The sequence below is a fragment of the Salvelinus alpinus genome, chromosome 20 (genome assembly GCF_045679555.1).
Source record: "Salvelinus alpinus chromosome 20, SLU_Salpinus.1, whole genome shotgun sequence".
In the NCBI taxonomy this organism is placed as follows: Eukaryota; Metazoa; Chordata; class Actinopteri; order Salmoniformes; family Salmonidae; genus Salvelinus; species Salvelinus alpinus.
The window spans coordinates 4,383,107-4,398,810 of NC_092105.1; the positions used below are offsets into that span (position 1 = coordinate 4,383,107).

Sequence of the window (15,704 nt, forward strand, 5' to 3'; positions counted from 1 at the left end):
GATCATTCTACCAAGCACCAGAACTAGAGGGGAGGGGGATGTGATCATTCTACCCCAACACCAGAACTACAGGGGAGGGGGATGTGATCATTCTACCCCAACACCAGAACTACAGGGGAGGGGGATGTGATCATTCTACCCCAACACCAGAACTAGAGGGGAGGGGGATGTGATCATTCTACCCCAACACCAGAACTACAGGGGAGGGGGATGTGATCATTCTACCCCAACACCAGAACTACAGGGGAGGGGGGATGTGATCATTCTACCCCAACACCAGAACTAGAGGGGAGGGGGATGTGATCATTCTACTCCAACACCAGAACTACAGGGGAGGGGGATGTGATCATTCTACCCAACACCAGAACTACAGGGGAGGGGGATGTGATCATTCTACCCAACACCAGAACTACAGGGGAGGGGGATGTGATCATTCTACCCCAACACCAGAACTAGAGGGGAGGGGGATGTGATCATTCTACCCCAACACCAGAACTAGAGGGGAGGGGGATGTGATCATTCTACCCCAACACCAGAACTACAGGGGAGGGGGATGTGATCATTCTACCCCAACACCAGAACTACAGGGGAGGGGGATGTGATCATTCTATCCCAACACCAGAACTACAGGGGAGGGGGATGTGATCATTCTACCCCAACACCAGAACTATAGGGGAGGGGGATGTGATCATTCTACCAAGCACCAGAACTAGAGGGGAGGGGGATGTGATCATTCTACCCCAACACCAGAACTACAGGGGAGGGGGATGTGATCATTCTACCCCAACACCAGAACTACAGGGGAGGGGGATGTGATCATTCTACCCCAACACCAGAACTAGAGGGGAGGGGGATGTGATCATTCTACCCCAACACCAGAACTACAGGGGAGGGGGATGTGATCATTCTACCCCAACACCAGAACTACAGGGGAGGGGGATGTGATCATTCTACCCCAACACCAGAACTACAGGGGAGGGGGGATGTGATCATTCTACCCCAACACCAGAACTAGAGGGGAGGGGGATGTGATCATTCTACTCCAACACCAGAACTACAGGGGAGGGGGATGTGATCATTCTACCCCAACACCAGAACTACAGGGGAGGGGGATGTGATCATTCTACCCCAACACCAGAACTACAGGGGAGGGGGATGTGATCATTCTACCCCAACACCAGAACTACAGGGGAGGTGATCATTCTACCCCAACACCAGAACTACAGGGGAGGGGGATGTGATCATTCTACCCCAACACCAGAACTACAGGGGAGGGGGATGTGATCATTCTACCCCAACACCAGGACTACAGGGGAGGGGGATGTGATCATTCTACCCCAACACCAGAACTAGAGGGGAGGGGGATGTGATCATTCTACCCCAACACCTATGTATGTAGGACTATTGAATGGTGATGTAGGACTAATGAGTGGTGCTGTAAGACTATTGAGTGGTGCTGTAGGACTAATGAATGGTGCTGTAGGACTAATGAATGGTGCTGTAAGACTATTGAGTGGTGCTGTAAGACTAATGAATGGTGATGTAGGACTATTGAATGGTGCTGTAAGACTATTGAGTGGTGCTGTAAGACTAATGAATGGTGATGTAGGACTATTGAATGGTGCTGTAAGACTATTGAGTGGTGCTGTAAGACTAATGAATGGTGCTGTAGAAATAATGAATGGTGCTGTAGGACTAATGAATGGTGCTGTAAGACTAATGAATGGTGATGTAGGACTATTGAGTGGTGCTGTAAGACTATTGAGTGGTGCTGTAGGACTAATGAATGGTGCTGTAGGACTAATGAATGGTGCTGTAAGACTAATGAATGGTGATATAGGACTAATGAATGGTGCTGTAGGACTAATGAATGGTGATGTAGGACTAATGAATGGTGCTGTAGGACTAATGAATGGTGATATAGGACTAATGAATGGTGCTGTAGGACTAATGAATGGTGATGTAGGACTATTGAATGGTGCTGTAAGACTATTGAGTGGTGCTGTAGGACTAATGAATGGTGCTGTAGGACTAATGAATGGTGCTGTAGGACTAATGAATGGTGCTGTAGGACTAATGAATGGTGTTGTAGGACTAATGAATGGTGCTGTAGTACTAATGAATGGTGCTGTAGGACTAATGAATGGTGCTGTAGGACTAATGAATGGTGCTGTAGGACTAACGAATGGTGCTGTAGGACTAATGAATGGTGCTGTAGGACTATTGAATGGTGCTGTAGGACTATTGAATGGTGCTGTAGGACTAATGAATGGTGCTGTAGGACTAATGAATGGTGCTGTAGAACTATTGAGTGGTGCTGTAGGACTAATGAATGGTGCTGTAGGACTCCTGAGTGGTGCTGTAGGACTATTGAATGGTGCTGTAGGACTAATGAATGGTGCTGTAGGACTAATGAATGGTGCTGTAGGACTAATGAATGGTGCTGTAGGACTAATGAATGGTGCTGTAGGACTAATTAATGGTGCTGTAGGACTAATGAATGGTGCTGTAGCACTATTGAATGGTGCTGTAGGGCTAATGAACTATTGAGTGGTGCTGTAGGACTAATGAATGGTGCTGTAGGACTAATGAATGGTGCTGTAGGACTATTGAGTGGTGCTGTAGGACTAATGAATGGTACTGTAGGACTAATGAATGGTGCTGTAGGACTAATGAATGGTGCTGTAGTACTAATGAGTGGTGCTGTAGGACTAATGAGTGGTGCTGTAGGACTATTGAATGTACAGTAGGACTAATGAATGGTGCTGTAGGACTAATGAATGGTGCTGTAGGACTAATGAATGGTGCTGTAGGACGAATGAATGGTGCTGTAGGACTATTGAATGGTACAGTAGGACTAATGTAGGACTAATGAATGGTGCTGTAGGACTAATGAATGGTGCTGTAGGACTCCTGAGTGGTGCTGTAGGACTATTGAATGGTGCTGTAGGACTAATGAATGGTGCTGTAGGACTAATGAATGGTGCTGTAGGACTAATGAATGGTGCTGTAGGACTAATGAATGTGCTGTAGGACTATTGAATGGTACAGTAGGACTAATGAATGGTGCTGTAGGACTAATGAATGGTGCTGTAGGACTAATGAATGGTGCTGTAGGACTAACGAATGGTGCTGTAGGACTAACGAATGGTGCTGTAGGACTAATGAATGGTGCTGTAGGACTATTGAATGGTGCTGTAGGACTATTGAATGGTGCTGTAGGACTAATGAATGGTGCTGTAGGACTAATGAATGGTGCTGTAGGACTAATGAATGGTGCTGTACGACTAATGAATGGTGCTACGACTAATGAATGGTGATGTAGGACTATTGAGTGGTGCTGTAGGACTAATGAATGGTGATGTAGGACTATTGAGTGGTGCTATAGGACTAATGAATGGTGCTGTAGGACTAATGAATGGTGCTGTAGGACTAATGAATGGTGCTGTAGGACTAATGATTGGTGCTGTAGGACTATTGAATGGTGCTGTAGGACTAATGAATGGTGCTGTAGGACTAATGGATGGTACAGTAGGACTAATGAATGGTGCTGTAGGACTAATGAGTGGTGCTGTAGGACTATTGAATGGTGCTGTAGGACTAATGAATGGTGCTGTAGGACTAATGAATGGTGATGTAGGACTATTGAATGGTGCTGTAGGACTATTGAGTGGTGCTGTAGGACTAATGAATGGTACTGTAGGACTAATGAATGGTGCTTTAGGACTAATGAATGGTGATGTAGGACTATTGAATGGTGCTGTAGGACTATTGAGTGGTGCTGTAGGACTAATGAATGGTACTGTAGGACTAATGAATGGTGCTGTAGGACTAATGAATGGTGCTGTAGGACTAATGAATGGTACTGTAGGACTAATGAATGGTGCTGTAGGACTATTGAGTGGTGCTGTAGGACTAATGAATGGTGCTGTAGGACTAATGAATGGTGCTGTAGGACTAATGAATGGTGCTGTAGGACTAATGAATGGTGCTGTAGAACTAATGAATGGTGCTGTAGGACTAATGAATGGTGCTGTAGGACTATTGAATGGTACAGTAGGACTAATGAATGGTGCTGTAGGACTAATGAACTTCTCCCTCACACACACACACACACACACACACACACACACACACACACACACACACGCCATCTAACACAGACCATCATCACGGAGGTCAATCAGCACACACGACTCCACACTGACAGGCGACGTTGTGTGACACCTATCAACACACACACACAGGCGACATCACACAGCGCCTATCTAACACAGACAGCGAGGTCATCACGTGAGGTGCATATTAGCACACACAGCGAGGTGGTGTTGCGTGGTGCCTGCTAACACACACAGAGAGGTGATGTTGTGTGGTGCCTGTTAACACACACAGAGAGGTGATGTTGTGTGGTGCCTGTTAACACACACAGAGAGGTGATGTTGTGTGGTGCCTGTTAACACACACAGAGAGGTGATTCGCTGAAACGCCACAGTGGACTGATGTAACGGCTGATAAAGTCCCTTCAGTCCGCTGACAGGAGTAGCAACTAGCCAGCAAGGGAGCTGTCCGTCTGCCCTGACATCCCCCCTGGCCTAGTGCTGTAGTGGGGTGTGTGTGTGTGTGTGTGTGTGTGTGTGTGTGTGTGTGTGTGTGTGTGTGTGTGTGTGTGTGTGTGTGTGTGTGTGTGGACAGAACATGTTATCGTGTCTGAGGTATAGCCTAGTGAGCTGGTCACAAAGGACAGGAGAGATAGCTTCCTATCAGTCCGTCTGTGTATGTCTGGCTGTCTTTTCTCCCTGCCCGTCTCTCATCCTCCCTGCCCGTCTCTCATCCCTCGCTCCCTGCCCATCTCTCATCCCTCGCTCCCTGCCCATCTCTCATCCTCCCTGCCCGTGCCCATCTCTCATCCCTCGCTCCCTGCCCGTCTCTCATCCTCCCTGCCCGTCACTCATCCCTCGCTCCCTGCCCGTCTCTCATCCCTGAGACAGACAGACATCATCCCTCGCTCCCTGCCCGTCTCTCATCCCTCCCTCCCTGCCCGTCTCTCATCCTCCCTGCCCGTCTGTCATCCTCCCTGCCCGTCTCTCATCCCTCGCTCCCTGCCCGTCTCTCATCCTCCCTGCCAGTCTCTCATCCCTCCCTCCCTGCCCGTCTCTCATCCTCCCTGCCCGTCTCTCATCCTCCCTTCCTGCCCGTCTTTCATCCTCCCTTCCTGCCCGTCTCTCATCCTCCCTGCCCGTCTCTCATCCCTCGCTCCCTGCCCGTCTCTCATCCCTCGCTCCCTGCCCGTCTCTCATCCCTCGCTCCCTGCCTGTCTCTCATCCCTCCCTCCCTGCCCGTCTCTTATCCCTCCCTCCCTGCCCGTCTCTCATCCTCCCTGCCCGTCTCTCATCCTCCCTGCCCGTCTCTCATCCCTCCCTGCCCGTCTCTCATCCTCCCTGCCCGTCTCTCATCCTCCCTGCCTGTCTCTCATCCCTCGCTCCCTGCCCGTCTTCCCTCGCTCCCTGCCCGTCTTCCCTCGCTCCCTGCCCGTCTCTCATCCCTCCCTCCCTGCCCGTCTCTCATCCTCCCTGCCCGTCTCTCATCCTCCCTGCCCGTCTCTCATCCCTCCCTGCCCGTCTCTCATCCTCCCTGCCCGTCTCTCATCCTCCCTGCCTGTCTCTCATCCTCCCTGCCTGTCTCTCATCCCTCGCTCCCTGCCCGTCTTCCCTCGCTCCCTGCCTGTCTCTCATCCTTTGCTCCCTGCCCGTCTCTCATCCTCCCTGCCCGTCTCTCATCCTCCCTGCCTCTCTCTCATCCCTCGCTCCCTGCCCGTCTTCCCTCGCTCCCTGTCCGTCTTCCCTCGCTCCCTGCCTGTCTCTCATCCTTTGCTCCCTGCCCGTCTCTCATCCCTCGCTCCCTGTCTGATTTACTTCATAACCTAGACATGTCATTCTGTCTGTATGTTTAAATAAAAGTCTATTAGATAACACTGTTTACTACAGACCACTACTGGACTAGTGCTGTGTGACCAGCTAGTAGACACAGTATTGGATCAAGATTGATACTACTCTACTCTACGACTAACGGCTAGTATGTACGCACTCACTGTAAGTCGCTCTGGATAAGAGCACATGCTAAATGATTTTTAAAAAATTTAAAAATCACTTGATATGCAAATTTGGCTCAGCCTTGATCTTCTCATTGGAGAGCAGAGCTTCATGCTGAATTAGAATACTTAGTTAATTATATAGGAGAGATAATGGAACATCAACACAGTACAAGAACACACACGCAGGTACACACACACACACACACACACGTCTTACCTTAGAGGGAATGTGTTGAGTTTGGTAGTCGAGACATCAGCTCTGTGTCCTCCTGTCTTGTCCAGTCCATGGTTCACCCCCTGTAGGGCATAACATAGTAACACATCAGAGAACCAACCATAACATAACATAGTAATATAGTAACACTTCAGAGATCCAACCATAACATAGTAACACTCCAGAGATCCAACCATAACATAGCATAGTAACACTCCAGAGATCCAACCATAACATAGTAACACTCCAGAGATCCAACCATAACATAGTAACACTTCAGAGATCCAACCATAACATACCATAGTAACACTCCAGAGATCCAACCATAACATAACATAGTAACACTTCAGAGATCCAACCATAACATAGTAACACTCCAGAGATCCAACCATAACATAGCATAGTAACACTCCAGAGATCCAACCATAACATAACATAGTAACACTCCAGAGATCCAACCATAACATAGTAACACTTCAGAGATCCAACCATAACATAGTAACACTTCAGAGATCCAACCATAACATAGCAAAGTAACACTCCAGAGATCCAACCATAACATTACATAGTAACACTTCAGAGATCCAACCATAACATAGTAACACTTCAGAGATCCAACCATAACATAGCAAAGTAACACTCCAGAGATCCAACCATAACATAACATAGTAACACTTCAGAGATCCAACCATAACATAGTAACACTTCAGAGATCCAACCATAACATAGTAACACTCCAGAGATCCAACCATAACATAACATAGTAACACTTCAGAGATCCAACCATAACATAGTAACACTTCAGAGATCCAACCATAACATAGTAACACTTCAGAGATCCAACCATAACATAACATAGTAACACTTCAGAGATCCAACCATAACATAGTAACACTTCAGAGATCCAACCATAACATAGCATAGTAACACTCCAGAGATCCAACCATAACATAGTAACACTCCAGAGATCCAACCATAACATAGTAACACTTCAGAGATCCAACCATAACATACCATAGTAACACTCCAGAGATCCAACCATAACATAACATAGTAACACTTCAGAGATCCAACCATAACATAGTAACACTTCAGAGATCCAACCATAACATAGTAACACTTCAGAGATCCAACCATAACATAACATAGTAACACTTCAGAGATCCAACCATAACATAGTAACACTTCAGAGATCCAACCATAACATAGCAAAGTAACACTCCAGAGATCCAACCATAACATAGTAACACTTCAGAGATCCAACCATAACATAGTAACACTCCAGAGATCCAACCACAACATAACATAGTAACACTTCAGAGATCCAACCATAACATAGTAACACTCCAGAGATCCAACCATAACATAACATATTAACACTTAAACCAGAAAACCTGTGGTAGAATGGAATTTTCCATTCCATATTGCATTGCATTTGTGCCCCTGCATATGTGTACTGTGTGTGTGTACTGTGTGTGTGTACTGTGTGTGTGTATGTATTGTGTGCACTGTGTGTGTGTGTATTGTATACGTGTAATGTGTTGTGGAACCTTACGTTGGCCAAGGGGGAGCAATTATCACCACGCACAATTTCTTCACTGTCATTCGGCGAACAAATTGCTTGCAAAGAAAACAAGTCTGTCTGGCACCGTGAACAAAGTGAGACGGGAGCTCCCTCCCTCTGAGCCAGATAAGGCTCCTGCAGAGCCGATGAACAGCGACACAGTAAAGAGAAAACCCAGAGGCTATCACGGTCTACAACCAGGGGCTATCACGGTCTACAACCAGGGGCTATCACGGTCTACAACCAGGGGCTATCACGGTCTACAACCAGGGGCTATCACGGTCTACAACCAGGGGCTATCACGGTCTACAACCAGGGGCTATCACGGTCTACAACCAGGGGCTATCACGGTCTACAACCAGGGACTCACACGAACTGACAATCATTTAAATACGCCATCGGGTGAAGACTCACACCAACTGACAATCATTGTAATGTTTTTTCACTGGTGTCGTATCGACCCATTCATTATAATGTCCTTATTGTTTTGTGTGCTGAGCTTCACTATTTATTTAGACCACTTGATGCTTAATGATGTTTAAGCGACTGATGTTTTCATCATTTGGCCACGTTTCTTTTGACCATGTGTCTTTGTGGTTGGGGTCATTTATTCCCCCCCCCCTTTATAAAATAAGCTGTCACACTTAGTTACACTTTTCAACACATATGATTTCTGATTCACAGTTGTAACAAAAGCATTCCACAAATTGAATGTGTTTTTACAGTAACATAAACAAATGAAAATACTATTGTGTTATTTTATTAAATAAAATAATGTTATTCTAATATTCCCCAAGGCCTTCATTAAAACACAATTCAATTATGATTTTTTTTACGTAATAGCGTATATGAAATACACGAATTCAGTCAGAATGACTGCTCATTACCTTGAAGGACGGACCCTCGAGGCCCGGACGCTCTAACAGTAAAGTACCAGAGGGAATTATTTAGGAAGAACAGAAGGAGGAGATAGTCAATTTGATTGGTTGGCTAAAACGGAACCCTATTCCCTACAAAGTGCACTACTTTTTTTTTGACAAGAGATCCAAGTGGTCCCTGGTTAAAAGAAGTACACTATATAGGTGTCACTTGGGACTAGATACTTGATGTGTAAGGTACACCCCCCACCCTCTCTATTAATTACAATAGGGTTAATGGACTAAATCAATTCTACTCTATCATCACACTGCTTAGCATATCCATTAAACTAAACACGACACGCGTCGTAAAGCACGAGGAAAACCTGTAGAGTTTCTCTGTGAATCTTGTGCCGGAAGCCAACTGCTGGTAAGAAATCAACAAGATATTAAACACATCAAAAAGCAAACTGTTTGTCCAGATTGATGTTTTGTCGTTGTTGGTCTGTTTAAAGTGAAATGCTCCTTTATGTTGAGAACATCCTAAAGTAAAAATGATGTCCCTGCCTACCATTAACAAGGATCATAATAAATTAAACTTTTGAGTCACTTATCCATTTAGTCAAATCCAAACGATAGCACAAACCAAGGCTATAGAAAACAAGTCTCTATTCGGGATATGAGTAAAGACACAGGAAGTCATTCACTAAGTGTTTCCCTGTTAGACTGCCGCTAAAGGGAATGATGAAGAGAACACGTTGAACGTACACATAGATTTTTTACTTGATATGACTATTTACTACTGGAGTTAATGTTGTGATTAATGACATGTCTAGAGGCTGGAGGTCTGAACCAGGACTGAATAAAGACATTACAGTAGTAACAACATGTCTAGAGGCTGGAGGTCTGAACCAGGACTGAATAAAGACATTACAGTAGTAACAACATGTCTAGAGGCTGGAGGTCTGAACCAGGACTGAATAAAGACATTACAGTAGTAACAACACGTCTAGAGGCTGGAGGTCTGAACCAGGACTGAATAAAGACATTACAGTAGTAACAACATGTCTAGAGGCTGGAGGTCTGAACCAGGACTGAATAAAGACATTACAGTAGTAACAACATGTCTAGAGGCTGGAGGTCTGAACCAGGACTGAATAAAGACATTACAGTAGTAACAACATGTCTAGAGGCTGGAGGTCTGAACCAGGACTGAATAAAGACATTACAGTAGTAACAACATGTCTAGAGGCTGGAGGTCTGAACCAGGACTGAATAAAGACATTACAGTAGTAACAACATGTCTAGAGACTGGAGGTCTGAACCAGGACTGAATAAAGACATTACAGTAGTAACAACATGTCTAGAGGCTGGAGGTCTGAACCAGGACTGAATAAAGACATTACAGTAGTAACAACATGTCTAGAGGCTGGAGGTCTGAACCAGGACTGAATAAAGACATTACAGTAGTAACAACATGTCTAGAGGCTGGAGGTCTGAACCAGGACTGAATAAAGACATTACAGTAGTAACAACATGTCTAGAGACTGGAGGTCTGAACCAGGACTGAATAAAGACATTACAGTAGTAACAACATGTCTAGAGGCTGGAGGTCTGAACCAGGACTGAATAAAGACATTACAGTAGTAACAACACGTCTAGAGGCTGGAGGTCTGAACCAGGACTGAATAAAGACATTACAGTAGTAACAACACGTCTAGAGGCTGGAGGTCTGAACCAGGACTGAATAAAGACATTACAGTAGTAACAACATGTCTAGAGGCTGGAGGTCTGAACCAGGACTGAATAAAGACATTACAGTAGTAACAACATGTCTAGAGACTGGAGGTCTGAACCAGGACTGAATAAAGACATTACAGTAGTAACAACATGTCTAGAGGCTGGAGGTCTGAACCAGGACTGAATAAAGACATTACAGTAGTAACAACATGTCTAGAGGCTGGAGGTCTGCACCAGGACTGAATAAAGACATTACAGTAGTAACAACATGTCTAGAGGCTGGAGGTCTGAACCAGGACTGAATAACGACATTACAGTAGTAACAACATGTCTAGAGGCTGGAGGTCTGAACCAGGACTGAATAAAGACATTACAGTAGTAACAACACGTCTAGAGGCTGGAGGTCTGAACCAGGACTGAATAAAGACATTACAGTAGTAACAACACGTCTAGAGGCTGGAGGTCTGAACCAGGACTGAATAAAGACATTACAGTAGTAACAACATGTGTAGAGGCTGGAGGTCTGAACCAGGACTGAATAAAGACATTACAGTAGTAACAACATGTCTAGAGGCTGGAGGTCTGAACCAGGACTGAATAAAGACATTACAGTAGTAACAACATGTCTAGAGGCTGGAGGTCTGAACCAGGACTGAATAAAGACATTACAGTAGTAACAACATGTCTAGAGGCTGGAGGTCTGAACCAGGACTGAATAAAGACATTACAGTAGAAACAACATGTCTAGAGGCTGGAGGTCTGAACCAGGACTGAATAAAGACATTACAGTAGTAACAACATGTCTAGAGGCTGGAGGTCTGAACCAGGACTGAATAAAGACATTACAGTAGTAACAACATGTCTAGAGACTGGAGGTCTGAACCAGGACTGAATAAAGACATTACAGTAGTAACAACATGTCTAGAGGCTGGAGGTCTGAACCAGGACTGAATAAAGACATTACAGTAGTAACAACATGTCTAGAGGCTGGAGGTCTGAACCAGGACTGAATAAAGACATTACAGTAGTAACAACATGTCTAGAGACTGGAGGTCTGAACCAGGACTGAATAAAGACATTACAGTAGTAACAACATGTCTAGAGGCTGGAGGTCTGAACCAGGACTGAATAAAGACATTACAGTAGTAACAACATGTCTAGAGGCTGGAGGTCTGAACCAGGACTGAATAAAGACATTACAGTAGTAACAACATGTCTAGAGACTGGAGGTCTGAACCAGGACTGAATAAAGACATTACAGTAGTAACAACATGTCTAGAGGCTGGAGGTCTGAACCAGGACTGAATAAAGACATTACAGTAGTAACAACATGTCTAGAGACTGGAGGTCTGAACCAGGACTGAATAAAGACATTACAGTAGTAACAACATGTCTAGAGGCTGGAGGTCTGAACCAGGACTGAATAAAGACATTACAGTAGTAACAACATGTCTAGAGGCTGGAGGTCTGAACCAGGACTGAATAAAGACATTACAGTAGTAACAACATGTCTAGAGGCTGGAGGTCTGAACCAGGACTGAATAAAGACATTACAGTAGTAACAACACGTCTAGAGGCTGGAGGTCTGAACCTGTCATTCCCCTGCCGCTTCAGACTGATAATACCAATGGCTTGTTCACAAAGACCTGTCTAAAACAGACTGAAATGTAACACAGCATCCAAAATGATACCTTGTTCCCTATATATTGGGTCCAGGTCAAAAGAAGTGCACTATATAGGGAATAGGGTGCCATTTGGAAGACGAGTTATCACAATGTTTACTCTGGTAAACCAGTCTCCTACAGTGGAATAAAAGGCTTGCTTGATATGTGATGTTTACTCTGGTAAACCAGTCTCCTACAGTGGAATAAAGGAATGACTGATATTTGTTCATGAGTTTCAGGTCTTCGCTGGGTCTGTACGCACACACCAAGAGAATCTATACTGACATCGACACAGCTTGGTCCTCACACAACCTCACCGTTCCCCACAGGAGTTGAATTATAGTGTTAGCTAAAGCACTTACAATAACAGTATTGTGTTCCTGTATTAACCCCCAGAGGGTTAGAGAGATCCGAAAAATACTCCCAGTCCAATTAGTGTGCTGAGAGACGGAGACAGAGGAGACAGCGCCCCCTAGGGGACCGGAGTGTTAATGACCTGAGGTGCTGCTGGAACCACATTAGATAAATAAATATCTACGTCAAACACCTACTGGAAGACGGATGGACAAATAACTGTACCTACATCCATCACCTAGCAACTACCAATAAAAAAACAGACCTGCGTCAAAGTGTCTAGTACACATCGTAGCTAAAAAGTCTGCTACTAGATACGAGGACCAGGGAGTTGCAGTTGGAACCACAATGGATACATAAACACCAAACGTTCTCGAACTCTCTCCTTGGTTGACCCCTGGTTGACCCCTGGTTGACCCCTGGTTGACCCCCGGACGGTTCACACTTTAGTTTTACCCCTGAATTAGCTCACCTGACTCACCTAATGAAGGGCTTGATAATTAGTTGCTATGGAAAAGATCCCATCCACAGAACGGCTAGGGGTCCCCGAGGAGAGACTACCTTAGTCTACACCTAGAGACTATAGATGAATAAATATCTACCACCTTACCTACTAGACCACAACTATCAAACACCTATCACCTAGAGACTATAGATGAATAAATATCTACCTACTAGACCACAACTATCAAACACCTATCACCTAGAGACTATAGATGAATAAATATCTACCTACTAGACCACAACTATCAAACACCTATCACCTAGAGACTATAGATGAATAAATATCTACCACCTTACCTACTAGACCACAACTATCAAACACCTATCACCTAGAGACTATAGATGAATAAATATCTACCACCTTACCTACTAGACCACAACTATCAAACACCTATCACCTAGAGACTATAGATGAATAAATATCTACCACCTTACCTACTAGACCACAACTATCAAACACCTATCACCTAGAGACTATAGATGAATAAATATCTACCTACTAGACCACAACTATCAAACACCTATCACCTAGAGACTATAGATGAATAAATATCTACCTACTAGACCACAACTATCAAACACCTATCACCTAGAGACTATAGATGAATAAATATCTACCTACTAGACCACAACTATCAAACACCTATCACCTAGAGACTATAGATGAATAAATATCTACCTACTAGACCACAACTATCAAACACCTATCACCTAGAGACTATAGATGAATAAATATCTACCTACTAGACCACAACTATCAAACACCTATCACCTAGAGACTATAGATGAATAAATATCTACCACCTTACCTACTAGACCACAACTATCAAACACCTATCACCTAGAGACTATAGATGAATAAATATCTACCTACTAGACCACAACTATCAAACACCTATCACCTAGAGACTATAGATGAATAAATATCTACCTACTAGACCACAACTATCAAACACCTATCACCTAGAGACTATAGATGAATAAATATCTACCACCTTACCTACTAGACCACAACTATCAAACACCTATCACCTAGAGACTATAGATGAATAAATATCTACCACCTTACCTACTAGACCACAACTATCAAACACCTATCACCTAGAGACTATAGATGAATAAATATCTACCTACTAGACCACAACTATCAAACACCTATCACCTAAAGACTATAGATGAATAAATATCTACCTACTAGACCACAACTATCAAACACCTATCACCTAGAGACTATAGATGAATAAATATCTACCTACTAGACCACAACTATCAAACACCTATCACCTAGAGACTATAGATGAATAAATATCTACCTACTAGACCACAACTATCAAACACCTATCACCTAGAGACTATAGATGAATAAATATCTACCTACTAGACCACAACTATCAAACACCTATCACCTAGAGACTATAGATGAATAAATATCTACCTACCTACTAGACCACAACTATCAAACACCTATCACCTAGAGACTATAGATGAATAAATATCTACCTACTAGACCACAACTATCAAACACCTATCACCTAGAGACTATAGATGAATAAATATCTACCTACTAGACCACAACTATCAAACACCTATCACCTAGAGACTATAGATGAATAAATATCTACCTACTAGACCACAACTATCAAACACCTATCACCTAGAGACTATAGATGAATAAATATCTACCTACTAGACCACAACTATCAAACACCTATCACCTAGAGACTATAGATGAATAAATATCTACCTACTAGACCACAACTATCAAACACCTATCACCTAGAGACTATAGATGAATAAATATCTACCTACTAGACCACAACTATCAAACACCTATCACCTAAAGACTATAGATGAATAAATATCTACCTACTAGACCACAACTATCAAACACCTATCACCTAGAGACTATAGATGAATAAATATCTACCTACTAGACCACAACTATCAAACACCTATCACCTAGAGACTATAGATGAATAAATATCTACCTACTAGACCACAACTATCAAACACCTATCACCTAAAGACTATAGATGAATAAATATCTACCTACTAGACCACAACTATCAAACACCTATCACCTAGAGACTATAGATGAATAAATATCTACCTACTAGACCACAACTATCAAACACCTATCACCTAGAGACTATAGATGAATAAATATCTACCTACTAGACCACAACTATCAAACACCTATCACCTAAAGACTATAGATGAATAAATATCTACCTACTAGACCACAACTATCAAACACCTATCACCTAGAGACTATAGATGAATAAATATCTACCTACTAGACCACAACTATCAAACACCTATCACCTAAAGACTATAGATGAATAAATATCTACCTACTAGACCACAACTATCAAACACCTATCACCTAGAGACTATAGATGAATAAATATCTACCTACTAGACCACAACTATCAAACACCTATCACCTAGAGACTATAGATGAATAAATATCTACCTACTAGACCACAACTATCAAACACCTATCACCTAGAGACTATAGATGAATAAATATCTACCACCTTACCTACTAGACCACAACTATCAAACACCTATCACCTAGAGACTATAGATGAATAAATATCTACCTACTAGACCACAACTATCAAACACCTATCACCTAGAGACTATAGATGAATAAATATCTACCACCTTACCTACTAGACCACAACTATCAAACACCTATCACCTAAAGACT

The 15,704-nt window shown here is 43.5% G+C and overlaps 1 protein-coding gene across 3 annotated transcripts in view; it reads right to left on the reverse strand.

The window, feature by feature from the left end:
• Positions 1-15,704, reverse strand: part of LOC139546214 (partitioning defective 3 homolog B-like) — a 425,714-nt gene that overhangs the window by 378,421 nt on the left and 31,589 nt on the right. For all 3 annotated transcript variants that reach the window (XM_071354341.1, XM_071354342.1, XM_071354340.1), the window contains exon 4: positions 6,309-6,388. In XM_071354341.1, coding sequence (XP_071210442.1) covers positions 6,309-6,388 — 80 coding nt within the window. The remainder of the gene's footprint in view (positions 1-6,308; positions 6,389-15,704) is intronic.